Here is a 26,312-nt window from a genome sequence, read left to right as displayed (position 1 = left end):
TATCGGAAAAAAATGTAAAAAGTACTAACATTTCGATATTTCCATTCGATAAATTGGTACAAAGTAGTACAATTTTGCAATAAAAGAAGATTTGGAGAACTTGGAAAAAAAATTGCTTGATAAACAAAGGAGGAGTCCAATCTCTTTGTTGAAAAACGTAAAAAAAATCCTTGACAAGTTTAAAATGAAATTCTGGTATTCTTCGGTAAGCATTTTTGGTGGAATGAGGTACCTAAATAAAAAGGGGTCTCTGAGTTTCTGAGAAACAAAAAACCTATATATTTTCAACAGCTGATGACAACGTGTACTATATTTTTTCCCCAAATACTATAATTTTGGAGGCTCTGTACTATAATTCTACTTTGAAAAGATGGCAACACTGCTATGATTCAGTGCTGCCAACCGTACTATAATTATAGTATTTGTACTATAATTTTGGCCCGCGTACTATGTACGATATAAAACAGGTATAGTACGCCCAAAATACTATAATTTTGAAGATACGAAAAAAAAGTTCGCAATAGATAAAAAGCTCTTCGGGAAAACTAAAATACCAAATTTTTGAATTTTTTGTCTAATAAAACGAGACGTTAATTACTTTACATTTGAATTTTTGTTTAAAAAAAGGTGACGTAAATTACTTTACGCGTAATTTTTTGAAAATGCAGAAAAGTATTCAACGCGTACTATATTTTTTGTCGAAATACTATAATTTTGGAGGCTCGGTACTATAATTCCACTTTGAAAAGATGGCAACACTGCTATGATTATGATTGCATTATTTGACTTTGACAGCAAGCTGTCAAATAATTATTTCACACGTGCGAAAAGCCGGATAAATATATTTATATTTTGTAATAATATATAGTTTAAAGTTGACATTAATAATCATCGTAGAATTTTTATCTACTGTAAGTAATATTTTTGTTTAATAACACATCTATTCACTGAGAGGTTTTCTATACTATTTTAAACTTATAGGTTAACCTATTTGTTGTTTATATAAATTTATAAATAATAGTTTGATTATTATAATCGTCACTACGTCTAAGTCTTGGTCATGGCGGTTTCAGGTAACGCCTCCTCTTCCTTATGTCTGTCACAATGTCCCTTTACTGCCTAATCTTTTACGGATTTACGGTCCAAACACCTCAGCTTAGATCTGCAGATCTTCGTTTTCCCTACCGATATATTTAAGAGAAGAAAAGCCTATTGAGTGGTTGGGTGTCTTTCATCCCTGAGACAAGGCTGATTAACCCACTATTATATCATGTCAGTTTAAATTCAAATTTATTTATTCACCTAAAGTGAACTTTACAAATTACAAATTCAAGACATGATAAATCAAAGAAACCATGCTGCAAGTTGGTTTACGGGAAGCCACGTGCTAACCGCGCTAATTTTCATACCAATTTTGGCAAAATTCATGAATTGAAAAATGAAAACCTAACCTAACGTAACAAATTATCCAGTATATCGGCTATTTTCAAAATTTGGGTAATTATGCCACAGATGCCCGCATGCTTTTATATTTTTTTTTTTTTACGAAAACAGTCTAAAAGTTTAGAAAAGCAACTGCGCCATCCCAAAAAGGTATTTAATAATATAATTGTCTACATGGAATAAACTGTTTTCGTAAATAAAATTTATAATAGCTCATTCGGGTATCTGCGGCATACGGTACTATACAGTACTCTCTCAGTAATCCGCCACCCCAAAAACCAGACAAGTCTCCGATTATAGTGCATACATACAAAATATGGTAAAAATTAAAACAGGTATTTCATGAAAATAGTTCTTTTGAGATATTTTTACTAGCAAATTACGGTTATATTTATAATCAAAATCAAGTATTTACTAAATTATACATATTTATAAACTAAGTTTATTACCTAAATATTAACCAGTAAATCACTTGACATAACCAGTTGTTCAGTGAGGCAGATATTCTTGAATGACTTAGGATTTCTGGCTTTCCCTATGACCAAAAGCTTCAGTTTTCAGTTCCCGGTTGCATTGGAGCACGACATAATTGTGATGGGGTCCTTGGGCACATTCCTCCCTGGTACATTACTTTCTATGCAATGAAAGTACGTTATACGAAGGAGAAGTTTCCAAAATAAACCCGTCTCATCAGCGTTGTATACTTGTACGCGGCGGACTACTGAATTTGACAATCAAATACCGGCGAATTATAGAGCTTAATTTTGTGCTTTCAACTAGTAAAAATATTGGCAGATTATAGTAATTGTCGGATAATCGAGCGGCGAATTACTGAGAGTGTACTGTATTACCAAACCAAAGAAATAGAAACAGTATAAATAGAGTGTAAATAGTAAATACAAAAAATATTAAGTACACGGAAGTATGCCGAATGCGATAAGTAACCCTTTCTCTGCCTCCTGTGTTACAACATTGGTGTGTGCTGTAGTGGAAACCACCCGGGTCGTGCTGTGTGCGACGTCCGAACAAAAGAGTGAGAAAGTATTCGAATGCCCACATGCTCCATTATAAATCTTCTTTTTTTTTTACAGTTTTTAAATCATGGGGAAAAACAAAGATAAAAAGAAAGTCAGCGGAGCCGTGAAGACAGCAGCTAAAACGGAAAAGAAACAGGAATCTAAAAGAAAAAAGGAAATTGCCAACCTTGGAGAGGTATTTATTCAAAAGTGTATTATTTAATTCCTTTCATCTTTCCCCAGCAATCCAGTTAAGCAAAATCTAATCTACAATTTGGAGAACAGACTTTATTTTTCGAAAAATGGTTTTTTTTTTTTTTAGAATTATTAATAACCATGTCCTTGCTTCTTCGTACAAGGTGGTTGTTAGTAATTTTGAACAATCACAAACACCCAGGCTTTGAGAAAAACACATAAATGTTTTTGTCATGACCGGGAATCGAACCCAGAACTCTCGTGTGGAAGGCCAGCGCCTTACCCACTGCACCACGAGAGCCGCCTCGAAAAATGGTTGTTACCCATTCATTCAACTACCATTCAGAGGGAGGAAGAATGAGAAAATAGAGTAAATCTTATACCCATATCCAGTGGCGGCTCGTCCATATGCACTGCATAACTGCTAAGTTTCTGGATCTCTCTTTTACTTAGGGTCCATGTTTCACACGCATATGTGATTACGGGAAGCACAGACTGGTTGAACACTTTGCGCTTTAGGCACAATGGAAGGTCACTTTTGAAGACATTATTCAGGCGGCCAAAAGCACTCCAGCCTGGCTTTATTCTGCGAACAATGTCATCAAATATACATCCATTTATAGCACTTGTTGTGCCAGATAGATGTAGTTTTTCACCTGTTCGAGCTGAGTGCAATTGATGAGGATCTCTTTTTGGCCCGCAAAGCAGTTGAACATGACTTTCGTCTTTGTTACATTTATTTTCAAGCCTACTTTGTTGCTTACTTCGGCGAGTTCCTGCATTCTGCTTTGGAGGTCTTCTGAGTCTTGTGAGAAAATTACTATGTAATTGGCAAAGCGCAGATGACTCAGGTATTCTCTATTTATGGGGATTCCTTTGTCATTCCAGTCAAGTTGCCTAAATAAGTCTTCAAGGGTAGCTGTAAATAGTTCAGGTGAGATTGTATCACCTTGTCGGACTCCTTTGCTAATAGGAAATCTGCGCGATGGTTTATGGAGATTGACAGATGCTGTTGCACTACTGTATATATTATTGAAAATATTTATATAGTGCCCAGGGATTCCTTGATTTTTGACTGCATCGAGTATTCAACTTAAGAATAAGTACTGATTAAATATGATAATGTCATTACCACATTTTAGGTTATTTTACACATCACCAAAATGGAAGTGATTCACTCTGAAATTTTGTTGTCAAGATTTGGTAACCGGATGGATCCATTTAAAATGATAGACGAGGCCTTTGTGAAACGATTCCGGTTATCAAAACCATTGGCATATATATTAATTTCCAGGTTGGAAGATCTAATGTCAACCCCAACTAGCTGTCATGTGAGCATCATAGACAAAAATATAATGCAAACTCTTACGCGACCATAAATGTCCATTCAATATTTTCGTTGCATTATTGGACCCTGTTCGAAGCACCGTTCGACTATACTTCCTTTGAAGATACTGTTTTGTTTTGATTCTCGTTTGCATAGCTTCATTTAAAAATTGCCTTTCTGAATGGTAATGTTATGGTTTGGAGGAATTGTAGCAATAAATGCCTTCAACGGAAGAACAAGACAACAATACTGGCAGACTCATGTTTTCATACGATTCTCTGTTTGCAAACATACAGTTTTATTTTTATGCAGCAAGCCGTTTCTATTTATAATTAGATTCCATTTTTTTTAATCAGGAAGACATTGAGACAATAGTTGCTGGAATAGAGCGCGAGGAAGCGAAAAAACAAGCCGTGATCGAGACAGTGATCGCTCCTCCATCACCGAGGGTTTCTGCGACTCTTGTGCCGCATCCCACCAACACAGCAGAACTCATTTTGTTCGGGGGGGAACACCATGATGGCAAAAAGGTGAAGATTTCTTTGTCTCACATATATTATGAATAATAATCATTATTAATAGGGATTAATAAAAATAGGTGAAGGTATCACCTTGCTCTTCTACTAATCGAACGTCCGAGAAAGTCTGCTGAATTTTATTTTTACAACCGAGTGCAGATGCACTAATCTAAAGATAGAAGAGCGCATGTCATTCCAGCCAATCGAAAACGAGTTGGATCATGCGACAGACCAGCGCTGCTTTTAACATATTTCGTATCAGAAACAAATTTTAGATTAACATTAATAATGAATAATTTATTTATTTATTTATAAAAAGAGTATTACGGCATTACAGCTATTGGCCAATGCGCCATAATACATAATAAATACAAATGTATAAAAATATCTTAATTACAAATAACAATAAAAAGACAGCATGTGTAAATATTAATGAAATATGATAATTTATACAATTATAAATTTAGCCTATTTAATACGTCCACAAACATTATATAATTAATAAAAAACAAATCAACCTTTATGGTGCCATCAAATAAGCTAATTGCACGATACACAGCATCATGAAACATAACATCTGTCCTGCGACGAGGTATCTTGAAGAACGTGGAGCTACGAGTGATATTGGTGGGAACATGAAAATTAATATTTGCCAGTATATACGGATTGTAAATGAACCCACGAAGAAGTAAAAAGAAATGCTTTAAAAGAACAATCACTCTTCAGGTAGACAGGGATTGCATTGATAGCATACCCAGAAGAAAACGAGTCGGGAAATTCATTTTATTGTCATTATCATAAGGAAAGAACCCGTATATTCTTAAGTAGAGAAATCTAAGAAATCTATTGTGGACTCGATCCAACTTAATTGTGTGGATGGACCGGACCTATTATCAAAAAATATTAAAAACAAAATTGGGCTAAGATTTGAACCTTGAGGAACACCAGAGTTTGTTCTAAAAATCCGCGATAATAATAATATATATAATATATTAATAATTACGTTTTTCTTGGCTTAAAAGTTGCTCTCTCATAATCAACCCTGCTCATATTTTTATGAGACTGTCCGCTAATGATTCCGGCCTCTTTAGGTTTCCTTGGAATTTGTTATCCTTTGGGGATGACACTGTTTGGCGGTGTTAGTGCCTTGAATTTGAGTGTGTTATTTATACTTTCAGACTTACGTGTACAATGGCTTGTACGTGTACAACATTACGAAAGGCGAGTGGCGGGTAATAAAAGCCCCCGGCGCACCCCCTCCCAGAAGCGCGCATCAAGCTGTCGCCATTCCTAGCAACAAGTTAGTAATTCCAACGACTAATGAGAATATGTGGATAAATCGCACCGTGAGTGTAAAACCAAGGCATCTGCAAATTTTTCAATTTCGAGATTAAATGCAAAACAACTGCAAAAGTCGTGAACTTGATAATGTAAAAGTGAAGTAACTGAAAGAACATGCAATATAATGTAGATATAAACCAAATATTATGGTTTTTTTTTAGAAACTCTATTTCTCCTAACTAAACGAAGACTTCAAACCCTAATATATCCAAAATATGTCTTTTGCAGATGCCTTGGTTTTACACTCACGGTGCGAAATGATAACAATATTTAAACATTGTTACTTAAATAGTTTGTATAGGTCAAAGACGTTGAAGAAAACATTTTATATAAGACGGAAACTAAATATTCTGAAAAATGGACTACTATTAATTGTACGACAACATCTTCTTGGCTGCATGAAGGAAGGCGCTGTTGTCAACTAAATGCGAGGAGCTTGTTAGTTTATCATGGAAGTGCGGTTAAAAATGTGACGAGCATGTTAGTTCACAGTTTTAACACGTGGCCAAGAAGATGTTGTCATATAGTAGAATGAAGCAGTGGCGAAGGGTGGAGGTAGGCTGTAAAGATCCGCCATAAATAGTGCAGACTAAACTTTACATACGAATTTGTTTTCATTGAAATAAGACTACATAGAACCATAAATTTACAGATGGTGTTGGTTAGTTTTTAAAATTCAATTAAACCTTGCAAAAACCAAGCCATAATAGGTAATAGTCAAAAAATACTCATCTATCTATGAAATATCTAAAATTATGCAATCAAATCATACATAACTATGATATTTTATAGATAGAATAATATTTTTAATCTATTATAGTTTGGTTTAGGCTGGGCTTAATGAATAAAAAAAATGAATCAACAATATGTGTAATATTATGTATTCTTGATCCAACTAAAATAAATAAGTATGAATGAAGTGTGCACAAATCGCCTAAAATATACCAAAACTATTATGGTTCGATTTAGGCAGGGTTAAATTGATTTTTAAAAACTAACCAATACCATCTGTAAATTGTAGTCTTAGTTCAATAAAAATAAATATGTATGATTACCAAAGTTTAATGTGCACTATTTATGGCGGATCTTAACAGCTTACCTTCATCCTTCGCTACTAGAATGAAGTCCCCGTGCGGACCCTGTGTTGTGACACTTTCAGGGTACATAAAAGTGTTTTTAAGACGGTTAACAAATTCATATTCCTGGCACCCTCCAGTAAGACTGGAAGAAGTCTGGAAATATAGAATATTCAAATTTATTTGTTTATATACTACAAACTCCTGACGTTCACAACATGAGACAACATGAGGAAACAGAAGCAGAATTGGAAAAACAGTATAAAGAGTACTCTGTACAAAAATTGTAAAGTACCTACATTGCAGTGGCGAAGAGTGGAGGTAGGCTGTGGAGATTAGACATAAATAGAGCACAATACATTTTGTCGGTCATACTCGGTCGGTTATTTGTTTTCATTCAACTAACAATCCAAATTGTTGATGGAATTGGTTAGTTTTTAAAATTCAATTAAACCTTGCCTAAACTAAACCATGATAGTTTACGTATGCTATGGGCAAAATAGTGCACACTTCTTTAGTCATATTTATTTGTTTTCGTTAAATTAAGAATATTACAGATGGTGTTGGTTGGTTTTTTTAAATTCATTAAGCCTTGCCTAAACCAAACCATAATAGATAAAAAATATTCTTCTATCTATAAATTATCTACTATGGCCTATATTAGGCAGGGTTTAATTAAATTAAAAATAATTACATGATTAAAAGAACTTTTTATGTACAACGTTTTTAAATTCTGTTGAACCATATAAACTTGACTTGACTAGCTTAAACGATCAAAAAAATTTGTACTTGACATGTCATATTTATTTATTTAGAAAAAGAGTATTACGGCATTACAGCGATTGGCCAATGCGCCATAATACATAATAAATACAAAATTATAAAAATATCTGAATTACAAATAACAACTAATATAACAAGAAAGTAGAAAAGACAGCATGTGTTTATGTAAATATTAAAGTAATATGATAATATATACAATTATAAATTTAACCTATTTAACACGTCCACAAACATTATGTAGTTAATAAAAAATAAATCAACTTGTATGGTGCCATCAAACAAGTTAATCGCACGATACACAGCATCATGAAACATAACATCTGTCCTGCGACGAGGTATCTTGAAGACCGTAGTTACGCACGTAATGTATATTATTAATCATTTAGTTGCTAGGACTCCAGACCCAATAGCAACCAATAATGGTGACGAATTAACTTTTCATACAAAACAGAATTAACTGAAAATGAATTCAATTCTACTTAAAGATGGCTAAAAGTATTAAAAAAATGCATTGGCATCGTGTTCTGATATATTCTAAAAGTTTCAAATGTCTAGCTAGTCGGGAAGCTAGTTAAAAATCGATTGCAAAATTTGTACCGGACAAAGAACCACCGGACAAGTTAGTAAGAAAAACGTTGTAGTGTAAGTTCAATGAAAACAGCTACGTATGACTGACAAAGTTAAGTGTACATTATTTATGTCAGATCTTAACAGTCTACTTTCATCTTTCGCCACTGCTTTGGAGACCAAGACCCACATAGCATTGTTTGTAGCGCTAGAATGCTAGGTTCTTGGACACAGAGCATAGACTAAAAAAGGTTTAGCAAGTGGCTAACCTCCATTTCTAATAAAAACATCATGTTTAAAGAACCGCATCGGTTTGTAGAGCCAATAAGATTTGAAGAGTGACATTCTAAACTGCCCTTAGTTCAAAATTACAAATTTTCATGTTAAGTGTGCTGAGATTAGTCTCACTAAAACTTATATTTTATTAAAAATTCTTAAGTCTCTTCAATTTGATGTCGAAATGTGCCTTTTTTTTTCAAAACAACACTAAGGTAACGGTTGATTCTTTCCAAACTCGCCTAAGGAAATGTACATGCGCAGTTGAACTCTTTTTGCTACATTTACGCTCCAAGCGGCCATAATATAATATTGTAACACGTCAGATTAGAAATGTCATGATGAAATATTAGAGATTTTGTGTTTTATAAGTTCATGTGGACATCAGTAAACTATTTTTTTTATTGAAGATAATCCCTACATTGTAGTATTATTATATAATATATTATGCTGTAAAAGTTACAATGTTTACCTTTTTATCAAAAAATGCAATAAAGTGAAAGAAATTTAATATTATTTTTATTCATTAATCATCCCAACAGACCTGTCCATGACCACATTCTATGACACAATCATAATTGTACACACAAAAGATACTTAACTTAACTTTATTGTGTTCCAACTGTACTTAGTACAGACTTAAGGCCATTTTGAAAAAAAGTCAGTTTTTGAATGAATTTTTTTGAAGTTTTACTATACTTTTTAATGTTATTTATATTTCAGGTTTTCGAGTCTTTGAATTTTCTATGAAATTGCCAAACATTATAGTACCAAAAAATTAGGAGGTAAATTGCAAATCACAAAAGTATGATTATCTCAAAATCTGATTTTTAGACTTAGGCCGGTTTGGAATGTCAATCTTCAATTATGTTTCAAATAATTATCGAAGTGAATTAAAAGGTATTGTTGCAATTGCAAGCAGGGACAAATCGTATACTTATAGTCTTGATAACTGTGTTAATGTCGACTAAAAAAATGTAAATCTGCTGAATTAATTTGTTTTTTTTTTTCAGAGGTGAATTGTGGATATTTGGGGGAGAGTTCACGAGTCCGACGGAGCTCCAATTCTACCACTACAAGGATCTCTGGCTCTTTAATATAGCCGAAAGAAAATGGGAAAAGGTAATAATATTGCATGGGTTTTCTTTAAATTACATTTTCATATAGACAATGAAAGTGAAGCTCAAAAATGGTTACTAAAGTTGTGATTATATTGAGATGCATGTCGCATACTGTCACGCTATCACGGCGGCATATTTAGTCTGTGGTTTTATCATTTCGCAGAATATTTTGAATGAACACGATGTCTGTAAATTTAATGATAGAGTAACTTAATAACGACTCTATAAATTCAATAATATTTTGAACAGAACCCAACCTGCAGACCATAGATAATAGATAACATTCTTATAGAAAATACATAGTGCCAATCGTTAAAAACAAAAAAAACATGCGATTTTGACATGAATCGCATGTAGAAAATGATAAAAAAAACGTTCATTGAGTCATGCAGTGCGGTATAATGTGAGGTGACCTCATAGTTGTTCTGGTGATTTTGGCAGATTTTTGAACTGACAATGTTTGTTTAAAGGTTCAAAATATGCTACGGGATCGAAGCATCAGTCTGATAATATTTTAAACATCAAGAAAAATGACATTACACACCTTTTACCTGTAGCGGCAGCTTACTGTGATGTCACGTGATAATACACAACATGCACCATAATATAATCACAACTTAAGCCTAATATCGCCTGTACACGTGCATGGATTTACTGGCACCAATAGTGTGAAAATTAAACTATCTTGATAATAACTGTTTAAACTTCATAGTGCTGATTGTCTTGACAATCTTATTGTTCAAATGTAAGCGAGACGCTTTGTCTTGATATACTGAGTGCGATGTTGAGTACTTGATGGAATTTGAATTTATATTCAAGTGTATTTAAGTTTTGTACTATTTTATTTGAGTTTTTTTTTGCGACCCGGGTTTCGCCCTTTGTATATTCCAAACCATAATAGTTTTGGTATGCTATGGGCGATCCGATAAAAATTGAGTACATTTATTCAGTCATACTTATTTGTTTTTGTTGAATTAAGAATATATTGTAATGTATCTATAACTCCCCTCTCTATGATATCTCTCCAATGACAATAAATTATCTTTTGTTTAATTCATCGACACCCTAAGTTACTAATTATGTACTGTTGTGAAGAATATTCGATCGGTGTGATTTCGACTGTTGCCAAGTACCTACTCGATATTATATTATCTATCAACCCCAATTTATCCACCCTATCTAGCTGTATTACTACACATATAAAGGGTGTTTTTTTTAGAGGTATAGAACTTTGAAATGGAATAAAACAAAGATGACTTTTTATATTGACATGAAATTTACTTTATTCGAAAGATGCTCTTCTGGCATTATAATTTAAATATGACTGCTACGGCTGGCTCGGACGTAGTCTAATCTGGAGGTCCAATTTTCGATGACTTTTTCCAACATTTGTGGCCGTATATCGGCAATAACGCGGCGAATGTTGTCCTCCAAGTGGTCGATCGTTTTGGGCTTATCGGCGTAGACTAGCAACTTCACATATCCCCACAGAAAATAGTCAAGCGGCGTTAAATCGCCCGATCTTGGAGACCAATTCACGGGTCCGAACTGTGAAACTATGCGGTTACCAAACGTTTCCTTCAATAAATCAATTGTGGCACGAGCTGTGTGACATGTTGCGCCGTCTTGTTAAAACCACAGCTCTTGCACATCATGGTTGTTCAATTGATGAACGAAAAAGTCAGTAATCATGGCTCTATAGCGGTCACCATTGACTGTAACGTTCTGGCCAGCATCGTTTTTAAAGAAGTACGGACCAATTATTCCACCAGCCCATAAAGCACACCAAACAGTCAATTTTTCTGGATGTACTGGAGTCTCAACATACACTTGAGGATTATCATTACTCCAAATACGGCAGTTGTGTTTATTGACGTATCCATTCAACCAAAAGTGAGCTTCATTGCTAAACAAAATTCGCTTATGAAAATCGGGATCAACGGCAATCTTGTTTTAAAATAAATTTTCACAATTTGGAAGCGTTGTTCAGGCGTCAGTCTATTCATGTTGAAATGCCAAACCAAACTAAACATAAATCACTTAACAGCTGACAAAATGGCCGCCAATTAAAAAAGTACTGCCAGCTTAAAGTTCTATACTTCTAAAAAAAACACCCGATATAAACCCTTGTACATGAAGTGTCACTAATATTACTTACTTACTATTTCATATTTATACTATTGTAAATGATTCTAATATCATTCAACTCGGACCATTCAACTTGTTCAAACTTAACTCAGCTGTGCTCGTCGAGTTGTTTTACTGCGGATCGAGGTCTTCTCAGTTCTTAACCTCTTATTTATACACCATGTAATTGTAGATTGAGAATTGACGAATAAACGTCTCTGAAGATTAACATCCATCGAGTCTTATTACTGACATACCCCTTCCACTGGACCATGTGAAGGATCGGGGCCCGTTGGTAAGGATTTCCGTTGCCGAAAACATAACAATATATTGATGGTGTCTTGCCTAACCAAACCATAATAGATAAGCGATATGCTTCTATCTGTAGAATATCTAAAATTATTTATTATTTAATAGTTGGTAATCGGTAATCTATTACGGTAGTGTGAACTATTTTTGTCAAATCTCCACAGCCTACCTCCAGTCTTCGTCACTGACCGATAATAATACCATATTTTTTATTTTTTCCAAGGTGGATGTCCCTGGTGGTCCTTCGCCCCGTTCGGGCCATAGGATGGCGTCACTACGACGTGTGCTGGTCCTGTTTGGCGGTTACCACGACAACGGACGCACGTACAAGTATCACAGTGACATACACGCCTTTTGCACCGATACACGCATGTGGATTAAGATCAAACCGAGTGGAATCGGACCTTGCGCCAGGAGTGCTTGTCTGTTCATGCCGGCTGGACCTGAAACGGTAAATCAATTATTTTTCCAGTCATGCTATATTTTTGGAGCTGAGTATTCAAAGGGATCCAAGTTGAGTAAATCAACTTTATCGTTAAATATGCGATTGTAATTTCTATAATTGAGGTCTGTTTCTCAAAAATGATATATTATTCCTAAACTAAGAAAAAATATTGATATTTCTTCGTTTATTAGTGTTCTTAGTGTATGAAAGGGTACATTTCATCATTTTTCATTGGACCATGTGTTATTCACAAAACACATGTTGCCATATGGAGCTCCGCAGATTGGTCGAATGTGACTTTTTAGTTTGAAAAAAAACATCTGAAAGTTGCAGTTTTGATTTATGACTATTATCCCGGACGAGACGATTTTCAATGTGCGACTAGGCTTATAGTTTCCCGCGAGCTGTCAAATATCGAGTGGCTAGTAGTATAATATTTTTTTTACTGCAATTTACATTCGTGCTGCAATCGCAATGACATGACTAATAAAATTGTAGGTTATGTTGATATGTCTGACATGTCAATACAAAATTCTTGTGTTCGGTCTTATCCGCTTGGGTTCGGCCGTAACTGGCACCACGAACATACCCGAATTTGACCAACATGTCTACCAACCTAAATTTTTGCCGTATTACAAATTGGAGATAGCCGCCGAAAACTGTTTTGTGTATGGAATACCTTCCGTGTTAATTTGGACCAATGAAAATAACGGAAACATGCTAAAGTGATACCTGTTAAGAATAGACCCGCTGGTTCTTTAATTCCATAATTATATTTAACAGTTGATGGTGTATGGCGGCTACAGCCGTGTCCGCGACGGTAAGATAGACCATGGTCAGACCCACGGAGATCTTTTCCGTCTCTCCGCCATCAACAAAGAAACCCCAGCAGCCAGCAAGAGCGCTCCGACCGGACAAGTTGCCAAGAATGCATCATCAACAGTCGCCTCGGTCAGCCAGAGCGGTAGCAAGGAGAAGGAAGTCAGCTACAAGTGGGAATCACTCAAGGGTGGAGTATTTAGGCCGACTCCGCCCAGGACTTCATTTTCATGCTGCGTTGCGCCCGGGAATAAAGCATATGTCTTTGGTGGGATACAGGTAATTCGATCCACTTCTGAATGATGGCTCCCAGTTCGTAGCCTATCGCTTTGTTGATCCAGGGGATTTTAGGGAGTCTTTGTATGACAGCATTTGTTGGACATATTATATCCACTCGCCAAGCTACATGTCCATAGTTAACTGTTGGTTAGTTTTTAAAATTCAACTAAACCCTGCGACAACCAACCCATAATAGATAATAGTAAATAAATACTGGTCTATCTATAAAATATCTAAAAGTATGCCATTAAATCGTACATAATTTTGGATATTTTATACATAGAATAATATTTTTTATCTATTATAGCTTAGTTTGGGCAGGGCTTAATGAATTTAAAAAAATTAACCAACAACATGTGTAATATGCATTTCTAATTCAACGAAAACAAATAAGTATGAATGAAAAAGTGTGCACAATTTTGTCGGATCGCCCAAAATATACCAAAACTATTTATTATATAAAACACCCACGGTGGCCGTGCGGCTTAAGCGTTGGACTATAACGCCGTTGGTCCCAGGTTCGAATCCTGGGTCTGGCAAGTACACATTTTGTTTTTCAATTTGTGTGTGTCAGGGTGTGGACCTAATAGGTTAAGTAAGTGGCTGACATTCATTTCTCGTAAAAAACAAAATCTGTTAATACAAACCTCTACTCTGTGGAGGCCCATATTATGATCCTATTAGGATCGGACATGGACAAATAATAATAATAATTATGGTTTGGTTTAGGTAGGGTTTAATTGATTTTTAAAAATTAACCGACACCATCTATAAATTGTAGTCTTAGTTCAATAACAACAAATACGTATGACTAACAAAGTTTAATGTGCAATATTTATGGCGGATCTTAACAGCCTACCTCTTCACTGTCTAACAGTCTTAGCATCCTTCAAAAACTTCCTCCATCCTGGACGATCCAGCACCGACACTCTCCAGTTGTTTTGACCGAACATTTTTAAATCTCCCATGGCGCAGTCCAGCCATCTCAATTTCGGCCATCCAGGATCAGGGGTTGCGTAGATAGCCGTCTCGCCGGTATATCCTCCGGCATTCTTAGTGGAAGAACTTAACCTTGAAATTCGTAGATTGCGATCTCTTCTACTGCGCATGAATTACATTGTGTAAATTTAATTATTGTTACCGTTAATAATTCCGACTGCTCTTGCAAGAAGCTTATTGCAACGTTTTCTCTTGCTCAGCGTTGCTCTCTAATTATGTCACATTATCTGTCAAAATTATCGAACCTCACGCTTATGTAGTACCTATGTTTATAGTTCATTGCCATTTCATCAGTTTGGCGATCTCTATCATGTCGTGTATTTTAGTCTGCGTCTTTATCCACTGGTGTCTTTTTTGATCTTTCCTTATTATGTCCAACATGAACCTTTTCATGTCACATTAGGCTATTCTTAATTTTTCAAATTCTCTTGGTTACGAAAGGTCCATGTTTTGTAAAAATATTTGATAACACATTATTTTTTTTATGAAATGCAATGCAACAAGGTATAGTGCTGGACGAAGAATTTGAAGACAATCTCATTGCAACAATAATCACAGACATGGCAATGTAAAAAGATATTTGTACATGACCACATAATGTAAGAACTGCCTCTATAATTATAAGCACATATTAATTTCATACATAAAACAACAGGTGCCATTGCACTAGGCCAGAGGTCGGCAGAAGCGGCTCTTTACATAGACATTTGCAGTTCTTCAGACCTAAACTCCAATTTCACCTCATCTTAACACGTTGATCGCCATGGGGGTCACCGGTGACCGGCATTGGATTACGTTAAGGGGGCCATGGGGGTCACCGGTGACCGGCAAAGAAGACCTGCCTTAGAGTTGTTCTACAGCGCCGGCAGGCACGCGCGCAGTGCATTTTTCGATACGCGGTGACCGGCATGGCCCTTCTGTATATTACTGCCACTTGGCCTGAAAATATGTCTTCCCAGTCACAAAATATAGGCTCACTAATGTAAAGAATGTACATAATGAAAAAAAAAGTTTTCCTTTTAAATTGTAAATGTGTTTTTATTGATATAAAAATAAAAATTAAATAGATTATAAAAATGTAAGTTATAAAAATTATGTAAATAATAAAAAAATAGAATTACAAAAATGATTATAAGGTATGTATACGTATATTTCCAGTTTATGTGTATCCAGGTATTATACTACCCAATTTGAAAACTTTTGTTCCGTATTTGTGTCTTTTCTGTTTATTATACTATCTAAATCTAAATATAATTCGACCGCGAAATGGCACCATGCTCTCGTCAACACATATGGACAGGTGACCGGCGAAATGGCCGGCCCGGCGCAATAGAATGAATTAACTTGTTGGCGCCGCGACGGACACATGTGGCCGGCACATCATAAAAACCAATATTTATGTAAAAAAATCATCAAAATGAAAAAAAAAACATTATATTCTTTCATAACCTATCAAATAATACCTTATAAACAAATAATCATTTTTTAACTATTTTATGTAAAACTAGTTGGCGATCAATGTGTTAAGCAGCCTTGATAGCCAAAATAGAAACAATAATATTTGATACACGGAATAGTTTGCCTGAAACAAATGACGCGTTAAAAAACTAGCTTTTGGTATTTTTACAATCTTTAGCTCTACATATATATGCGAAGAAACATTCTCATCTATGAACTAAATAAAAAATAAACTTAGAAGCAGAATAACGGATGAAAATATACAATCATGTATTCAATTAAAAGTAAGAAGCTATTTGCCAGATATAATAAATAGGGAGCGGATTTATATGCAATAAAAAACATGATTATATACATGCACGTATGCACTTAAAATCAATAAAATATGCAATAAAACCGAAGAAATATACAGTTAAAAATTGACATTTTTTGTGGGTAAAAATTGTAAATACCCACTTTACCCAATATTACTGACAAAAAATCGAATAACTAGTTAATAATTTTTCAACAAAATATGATAGCAGAACAAAAAAACACAAACAATGAATATAAAGTTAATCAATTACAATTTTCAAAACAGTTTTTTCACAAGTACAAATAATTGAATAATAAATGCAATGTAAACCAAACATAACTTCAAAAACAAAAACGACACACTTAACTATTCCTAAATACTATTTTCTGTTTTTTGCCCGAAAAAAAATATTCAATATCTCTGGCATTAAATTTTTCCGCATCTGTCAGTATTTTGTTTATATGCGGAAAACGACCTCTCAACGTCCACAGAGGTGTTTGGGCAAACTTTACATAAAAGTGCCCTAGTTGAATTCACTTTTTCTGATAAATCCACAGCTCGGAGATGGCTTTAAAAATGCAAGTGCATCTAAACTATCTTCCTTCCTAGCATAGTTATATTTCGATAAAATAATTTAAAAAAAACTAAATTATAAATTCAAAAGCTCTAAAATATGCAATTACTTATGAAATATGCACTAATGTCTCAAATATGCATTTATATGCACAATAAAATTTTATTTTTGGATTCTGTGTCTTTCAAAACATATTTCTGTGCAACTCTCATAGCTGTGCATACACCCTAACAAAACATGCACTAGCATATAAATCTGGGCCCTAATAATAAAGCTCTCAAAAGCGATGCATGGACGCCGTTCTAATTAAATAAAAAATCTTGAACTTTCCCCCCCTAAAAATCTATATCCATATACATACTATGTATATGGATATATGCGGCTCTCTGGTACCTTTGTTATCCTGTTTCCTTACAATTTGGCTCTTCTCACTTGACAAACTGCCGACCCCTGCACTAGGCTAACTTCATATTTTGACTATTCATGCAGGACATGGAAGAAACAGAAGAGCTTCTGACCGGTGAGTTGTACGACAGTCTCCACTGCTTGGAGTTGGACACCGGCATCTGGCGGGAGGTCTCCATGAGAACCCAGAAGAATGACAAGGCTGGCAAGAGCACCGATGCACCGGACAATGAAGAAGATGAAGCCATGGATACCACCGAAGATGCAAGTGACAAGGTTACAACAGGTTTGTAAATGAATATAAATTGTAATATTTTGATTTTGTGGAAAAACTGGGTGCTCACCACACCGCACATGACAGAAGTGAAACCTTTTCTCTCCAATTGCCAGTATAAGGAGACTTTCCCCCCTCTTCTTTGGTTTAGAATGTGAATATCGAATACAATACCAGACGACAATATTTTTCCAATCCGTCAGGATATTTTTAGTTATATGGTAACACTTAAATGTCAAAGAATATCTAGCTGTCATTGCATCGACTCTATTATCGACATTTAAAGGCCCAGTGAGCTTATTTTGTTTTTTTTCTTCTTCGCAGTAGGTTATAACACAACTTATAATCCTCCTGCTACCACTTTTTACACATTTAAACATTACACAAACTTGCAGCACGCACAAATAACAAATGTGAAATGATTGCGTGGCGAGGGGAATGAAGGGGCAAGGGCTAGGGAGGATTGTAGTTCTCAAAACAGCCACTCTTCGTGTTATACTTGCCGCAGTCTAGATTAACACTTTTTCTTTCAGCCATGAATTAGTTAAATTTGTTTTTGTCATTCTGAAGATTGGTTTATAGGCTGAAACAGCTGTCAACGTAAATAACGCAAATATCATCATATTTGAAACCAAGAAAACATTTTAAAACTATGATAACTTTGCATTTGTTTGCAGTGTGCGACGACGGAGTTTTCAAAATGACCCTAGCCAGCGCCAAACCATCATCAAACTTGTCAACGGGTGGCTCAAGCGACTGCACGTATTCGAGTGGCCCCCGCGAAGGCCCCAGCCCTCGTATGAACGCTATGATGGCCGTGCAGAAGTCCACGCTTTATCTTTACGGAGGCCTCATAGAGAAGGGAGAAAAGCAGTTTACGCTTAGTGATTTGTATAGTTTGGGTGAGTGACCGTAACATGATTTCCCACTACAGTATAACCTCGATAATTCGAAATCCAAGGGACCCTGAAAATTTGATTTCGAATTAGCGAAAATCGCTATAAATCGAATTTTCCGAAAAAAAAAAAATTTTCGTCAATTTGTATGGAGACGATACAGTATTGAAAAATAGTGTTACGTGGTATTTACCAGTGAAAAAAGTAATTCAATGGTGAACTAGTTCGAAATATGTGTTTTTTACACTTTGTAATTAAGCACTAATTACTGAGTAATCAGACATCCAGTTAGATAGGTACCTACCAAGAATACAAATTTTTAAATAAGAATGTTCCTTTCGAAAATCTAATCTAGATTCATACAAATTCACAGTAAAAACGGGTACCTATGTAGGTGTGTATTGTATTTAAAATAAAATTCTTTACTATTCTATAAACAATAATAAAAATGTCAAGTGAATTCATTAAGTCAATTAGTGAACTAGTCCTGTCAAACAAAGGGTCACTGTGTATTCATTATTGCCAGTTTAATCTAAACATTCAGTTGTTATCAACTTCAATTTTAAAAGATAAGAAACTCATTGTTTATTAAAATACATATTAAAAACGTAATTCTGTCAGTTATAAAAAATGACACAAGTTATTACGAAATTTCGTAAATAAATGTTTTTTTTTCACTGAAAACCATTTAGTGGCTATGTGCTAAGATTACCTTGTAAAACAACATTATTTTCACATTAATAAAATAATGGATTCTGAATTTACATGAATGACAAGTAAATGTACCTTGATTGACATCCCCTGCAATAATAATATTGATGCTTGGATAAGTAATTTGTGTCATAGTATATTAGGGGTTTATGGGTTTTTCCACAACTTTAACTTTGGGTTTTGCCTCCCATCAGTAAATTTGCAGGTGTTTGCCTACTTAATTGCACTCATAAAATTTATTACTTTCCAAGAAAATAAGTATTTTACTATTATTTATTTCGATTTATATGGATAAAAATGGCCTTTGGGACCAAATTCCATTTCGAATTACGAAATAACGAAAATTTCGATTTATAACGAACTTTTTGTATGAAAAATGATTTTTGGGGGTTAAAATTGACGAAAAATTCGAAAAACGACGAAATTCGAATTATCGTTTTTCGAATTATCGAGGTTCTACTGTATTTCCAAACCATTTGAAGTTGTCCATATATGAAGTAATGCCATAGGGGAGAAGAGTGGTCTGATATATTGTTATAAAGAGAATTGGGGGGGTTGTTTATAAACTAACCAATATCTGTAATTTGTATTATTAGTTCAATTGTTATGTATTCGGCAACGGAAACCCTTACCAACGGGCCCCAATCCTTCGCGTGGTCCAGTGGACGGTGTATGTTGGTAATAAAACTCAGTGGATGTTGTAGATGTGTTAACAAGAGTTGAGGCGAAGCAATACTCACACCAGTGGCGAAGGGTGGAGGTAGGCTGTTAAGATTCGCTATAAATAGTGCACACTAAACTTTGTTAGTCATATGTATTTGTTTTTATTGAACTAAGACTACAATTTACAGATGGTGTTAGTTAGTTTTTAAAAATCAATTAAACCCTGTCTAAACAAAACCATAATAGTTTTGGTCTAATTTGGGCGATACAACAAAATTGTGCACACTTTTTCATTCATAGTTATTTGTTTTCGTTGGATTAAAAATACATATTACACATATTATTGGTTCATTTTTTTATTTCATTAAGCCCTGCCTAAACCAAACTATAATAAATAAAAAATATTATTCTATCTATAAAATATTCAAAGTTATGTATGATTTGACTGCATAATTTTAGATATTTTATAGATATACATGTATTTTTTGACTTATTATCTATTATGGCTTGGTTTCTCAGGTTTTAATTGAATTTTAAAAACTAACCAACACTTTCTGTAAATTGTGGTCTTATTTCAATGAAAACAAATATGTATGTCTGAAAAAGTTTAATGTGCACTATTTATGGCGGATCTTAACAGCCTACCTCCACCCTTCGCCACTGACTCACACAGACGCATAGTTTGCAAACAGGAAGTTTCAAATTTTTAAATCGACATCAACGTATACACATGTTGTCCTCTTTTCGCTATAAGCGCAATAAGTAGGCATTAGCAAGACAAACGGCTGTTTCTCATAGATGTTGTGCAATGACAGTTGCTTCAGAAATGCACCAATACCGAAAAACCCCCTAACTTCGCCAAGTGTCCCTAACTTCACCTAAATCAATTAAACACTAAAAACTCATGTTTTTACTATCGCACCACTTTAAGCCACTAAGGCGATTTTAAAGATAATATTCGTCCTGTCACCACACAATTTTCAAACCGCCATTATTTTCGCCGTGTTTGTGTTAGTACCGTTTTTTCGAGTCCGGTTTGAAGAGATTTTTTCGGAATACCTCTGAACTTTTGCTTATTTCTACGAATCTTGTAGAGGTAGGTTCTTCATATTTTTACTATAATATAGTGATATAGTCTGCTTGCCAAATATAACTTGCGATTTCCGATATTTATAATAAAACATCAATTATTTGAGTATGCAATGTCAGACTATGTTTTGTGAACTACTTGTTCCTACGCTTACCCTGGCTTTAGGGTTGTCACAAAAAAACGATTTTCTTGAAATAAATGTGTTTTTTTTTATTTTTATGGTTTTTAGACTAAAAACTATTCATCACTTTGAATCACCAGTTAGCAATTTTTCTCATATTTCCTTTATTAAAAATTTACTATGTAAATCAACACATAAAAATGATACTATAATGCTTTGGGTTTTGGCAGCCCTAGCGTAAATTGGTAGGTTGTATGAAACAGTCATTGAAGTGATTCCTAACTTCGCCAACGTAGATATTTCTTTAAAATATGTCAAATTGTCTCTAGCATAAGACCTGAATTTGCTTAAGCCTATTTTTTAATAGATTTCGTGAGTATCCAAAGACAATATTTTTTTAGTGTACCTACTAAAACACATTCGGCGAAGTTAGGGAATCGTGCCGTAACTTCGTCTATATAAAAAAATTGTGATTTATTGTATTATTTAGTATGAAAAGGGTATTACTTCAATATAAATAAAATTAAACAGTATCATTGTGCATTACATAAGATCTATAAAACTTCATATTGGTGGATATTTTGGTGGCAAAACGAATTTCTGTTAAAAAACCGGGCGAAGTTAGGGGGTTTTACGGTACACACAATCTTTCGTATCTGTGTTCCCCTCAACTTTCATTGCGCGACCTATAATCTTCATTGTTGTTTATTCGTCAATTAATCTCACAGTATAGTTACAAGGTGCAAATAAAGGAGATGCTCAGGAGAGTTTGATCTGCAATGAAACAACTCGGAGAGAAGAGCTGAGTTGAGTTTGAACAAGTTGAATGGAATTAGAATCATTTACAATGTTATACATAATATGAAATAGTAAGTAAGTAATGCTAGTGACGCTTAGCGTAAGGCCTCAATGGCAGTGAGTAGCGTGCAGCGTGCATACTGTGTACACTTGTTGAACATACACGCCACACTGAGGCCTTACACTAAGTTCATGTACAATGGTTGGCTCTATATTACGACCGTACACCCTGGATAAACGTCAGATTTCTTTTTTCAATACTTGAAAGCAATTATTGATATATTATTTGAATGCTCGATACCGAAACGTTAAACAATCATATTGAACTTTGTAAGATAATAACTTAATTCCCTTCCGAAATCTGAACGTCGCGTGCTCTTTCCCGTAAGCCAATACCAGCTTGATTGGCGAATATTCGCTTTGGTGTGTGCACGAATGTCAAGTAATTATTTAAATTTTATGAAATGCATTGGCGAACTCTAATATGCTATACTGATTTTTGAAAACGGCGAATTTTATTAATTTATTCCTTTCTATGCCGCAATTAGTTAATTGATAGTAATTAACGTAAGAATCGGTGTAATTAAGGCGTGCAAAGACGCTCTGGGCACTTAACCGGTTAAAATGTTTGAATTTTATACATTGTAAATGATTTTTATATTTGTACTTATTGTCTACGCTTATAATAGCGTTTTTGCCATATAATAGCGGTTTTTTCCATGATTGTCTATGCTCAAAAAATCTCGCTTAGATGCTTTCAAGTATTAACTAAAAAAATCTGACGTTTCTCTGCGGTGTACTCTCGGTAAATTGAGCCCAATGGTTTATAGGGTGGATAAATAAAGCTTGATCAATAATACAATATTCAGTAGGTACATTGCAATAGTTGAAATCACACCAATCGAATATTCTTAACAATAGGTACTTAATTACGATGTCGATGAATTAAACAAAAGACAATTTAATGTCATTGGGCAGATGTCATAGAGAGGGGTGTTATGAATACACAACACAATTAAAAACGTATTAAGTATCACTGACAAATTTTTGTGTGCATTATTTATGTTGAATTTCCACAGCCTTCCATCACCCTTCGTCACTGCGTTATAGGTACAGCAAAGCATTGATTCTTTTTTGTTAATCTCATTATTTTTTGACAATGTAGACGTATGTTAATACAACTCGTGTATCCAAAGTGTAGGTGTTGGTATCGATACTTTCAAATGACACTAACACCGTTCCAAAGTGATTTCGCCGTGGCTGCATTGTAGTCTTAGCTCAATGAAAACAAATACATATGTATGACCGATAAAGTTTAGTATGCATTATTTATGACGGATCTTAACAACCTACCTCCACCGTTCGTCACTGCCAGCTATGTAGGGGTTCCGCAGGATTTTAAGGGTTTCGTCCAGAGAACACAAAATTAATACCCTACTGACTGTGATACCTATAACAGGCAACGGATCTCAAGTGTGGAAAAATATGAGATAATCTCATGTTATAATATGTTATTTTCAATAGTGACATCTGTATGATAATAATATGCATTAAAGTTTGTTACGTAAATGTAACGTGCATCCAATATTGAGTACCGTCAGCATGCTTTGTTATATTTGTGTTTTAACAAAATACCCTGTTTCAAAATATTGGCCCACGGCGATGAATTTTTCATTTCTATTTATTAATCTGTTCTGTGGTTCTGCCATACAAAAAAGGTTAGGAATCAGTGTTGTAGAGGAAAAAAATTGATTGCAGGAAGATGTATTTAGGCCTCTATTAGATAAGTGTTTCAGTGTCTTTTGATTTTGAGTTTTTTGATTTTGAGTTTATTTTGATTTCTTATAATTTCTAACCTAACATGTTTTTTGATAGATCTTCACAAGATGGATGGATGGCGGACCATCACATCGCAGTCTGGCCTGCCCGAGTGGCTGGGCAGCGATTCAGAGGACGACGAAGATGGTGATGATGAAGAATCCGGATCAGAAGAGAGCGATTCCCAGAAATCCGACTCTAATTGATACGACCTACGATACCGTCTCGACCAACTGTGGTCTTCAAATATTATTACGGCAATTATTAATGCACTGCGTAGTTATACCTTTGGCAGATTAGGAGACGGAAATGCGCCTCGATGTCACGATTTCCAATAATACATTTATTTTGGAAATATTAAACATCATAATACCCTGCTTACACGTGCATGGATTTACTGCTGACGGTACGTATTATCGCGGCCAGAAGTTGCAAGATAGATGGATTTAAAAAGTTCAGCAGTTTCTGAACTTTCACACATCATCATCATCATCAGGGGCGCGACAACCCGGTGTGGGTCTTGGCCTCTTCCAACAGCTCCCTATCCAGTGTGTCCCTATCCATATCCAGAACTTTCACACAATAGTTGGAATTTGTGCTATATCTACGCCTGTGCACTAGAACGATAGTGGCGAACCTACCGAAAAAAAATACAAACTACACCACGCAGCGCATTTTGACTTTTACCAATTTTAAATAGAACCATGTAATGACGACAATGTGTCTCGCTTAAGGTGCTTTTAAACAATCAGTTTTGCTATCCAATCAGTCTCCGTTACAGTCAAGCTGTCAGTTAAACTGACGTGTAAATGCAAAACTGAAGCGACCGACTCAAACCAAAATGGACACCGAGACAGGATGGTTCAGTTATTTTATCCGTTTTTAGAGTTGCTAGTTAAATTGACTATGTTGCCGTATTTTTCATATTACTTTTCTAATTTCGATTGAAATATTAAAATTTCTTTAAATATAGGCACTACGTTATACCAACCAATATGTTATTATAAAAATAATATTCATTTTTAGTGGATAATAAATATGTAAATATACATCGCTGTTTCCCATCTGAACTGTCAACTGAGACTGAACGGACAACTAAACTGATCGTCTAAATACACCACCATTTCAAAACTGAACGGACCGAAGCGGAAACTTCGACTGAACGGACAACAGAATTGATGTGCACCTTTACGCTTGAAGAATGAAATTGGCGAGACAGTCAGCACTATTACGTGTAAACAGTTATCCCGATAGTTAATTTACACGCTATTGGTGCCAGTAAATCCATTCACGTGTACAGGCGCTATAATAGATACCGTCGCGATGTATTTACCAATGGAGCTACTTCTTATTGGTTCTACAATTTTTTTAATTTCAGCCGTGACTCGTACAAAACTCTCATTATTAGAAATATACAATACATTTTTACATAACTATATATTAATTTACTAACATACATTTTAATGTTTATAGCAATGTACTGCATGTATACATATCGGTGGCGAAGGATGGAGGTAGGTTGTTAAGATCTGACATAAATATGTAGTGCACACTAAACTTTGTCAATCAAACATATTTGTGTTCATTGAACTAAAACTACAATGTGTAGATAGTGTTTGTTAATTTTTAAAATTCAATTAAACCCTACCTAATCCGAGCCATAGTAGATAATAGTAAAAAATATTCGTTTATTTATAAAATATCTAAAATTATGCCATTAAATCATACATAATTTTAGATATTTTGTAGATAGAAGAATATTTTTTATCTATTATGGTTTGTTGTAGGTAGGGCTTAAGGCTATACCTCAGTTGAGGCATGGTCTAAAAAGATCGTGGCTAGGCGATGCGCGGATTGCGGCTCACGGGTGCAAATGATGCATGCCGGACGAAATATAATCTGTCATATAAATCCAACATGCGTCCATTTAATGTTCTGTTTATTGTTCTATTAGTAACAATAATAATATATTCATTGACATGTTTTCTTTTTAAAGTAAATGGGTAACGTTTTTAGTAATCTTTACACGATTTAAGAATTAATACCCCCGTCGCCATCACGACACAAATTGACGTATTCACACCTCGACGTTCACTCTCAGACTGCCAGCGAGTCCAAAATTTCGTCGCGCCTATAGTTGAAAATTATTTGCCGTTTCACTGAAGCCTTAATGAATTTTAAAAAAACTCACCGACACCATCTGTAATAATATGTATGTATTCTTAATTCAACGAAAACAAATAAGTATGACTGAAAAAGTGTGTACTATTTTTGTCTGATCGCCCATAGCATACCTAAACTATTATGGTTTGATTTAGACAGAGTTTAATCGGATTTTAAAAACAAGCCACCACCATCTGCAAATTGTATTCTTAGTTCAATGAAAACAAATAAGTAGGACTGACAAAGTTCAGTGTGTATTATTTATGTTGAATCTTAACAGCTTACCTTCACCCCTCGCCGCTGGTACATACAGTGACAATTAAGTAACTGACCATTACTAGTTATCGGAATTTGATTCTACCGATGCTCAAAATATGGATTATAATATTTATAAGAATAAAGCAT

The 26,312-nt window shown here is 34.8% G+C and overlaps 1 protein-coding gene across 1 annotated transcript; it reads left to right on the top strand.

Annotated features, from left to right (window-relative positions):
* The first annotated feature begins 757 nt into the window (after positions 1-757).
* LOC147068885 (kelch domain-containing protein 4-like) lies at positions 758-25,224 on the top strand. The gene is made up of 10 exons (XM_085951468.1): positions 758-911; positions 2,535-2,655; positions 4,338-4,511; positions 5,678-5,799; positions 9,556-9,664; positions 12,323-12,550; positions 13,328-13,642; positions 17,458-17,659; positions 18,325-18,549; positions 23,802-25,224. The coding sequence occupies exons 2-10, from the start codon at positions 2,545-2,547 to the stop codon at positions 23,948-23,950; spliced, it is 1,635 nt and encodes a 544-aa protein (XP_085807594.1). The 5' UTR covers positions 758-911; positions 2,535-2,544; the 3' UTR covers positions 23,951-25,224.
* The last annotated feature ends 1,088 nt before the right edge of the window (positions 25,225-26,312 follow it).

Source organism: Rhyacophila brunnea, unplaced genomic scaffold (genome assembly GCF_057557595.1).
Source record: "Rhyacophila brunnea isolate RB1 unplaced genomic scaffold, BYU_Rbru_1.0 scaffold_24, whole genome shotgun sequence".
NCBI classification, from domain to species: Eukaryota; Metazoa; Arthropoda; class Insecta; order Trichoptera; family Rhyacophilidae; genus Rhyacophila; species Rhyacophila brunnea.
Note: the sequence above shows the minus strand (reverse complement) of the source record. Positions and strands in the feature narration are given on the sequence as shown.

Bases quoted from the DNA above. Each gene is read 5' to 3' on its own strand.
- LOC147068885 (XM_085951468.1), top strand. From the start codon at position 2,545: ATGGGGAAAAACAAAGATAAAAAGAAAGTCAGCGGAGCCGTGAAGACA. The intron at 2,656-4,337 runs GTATTTATTCAA...TTTTTTAATCAG, and splicing joins AAATTGCCAACCTTGGAGAG to GAAGACATTGAGACAATAGT. The intron at 18,550-23,801 runs GTGAGTGACCGT...GTTTTTTGATAG, and splicing joins TAGTGATTTGTATAGTTTGG to ATCTTCACAAGATGGATGGA.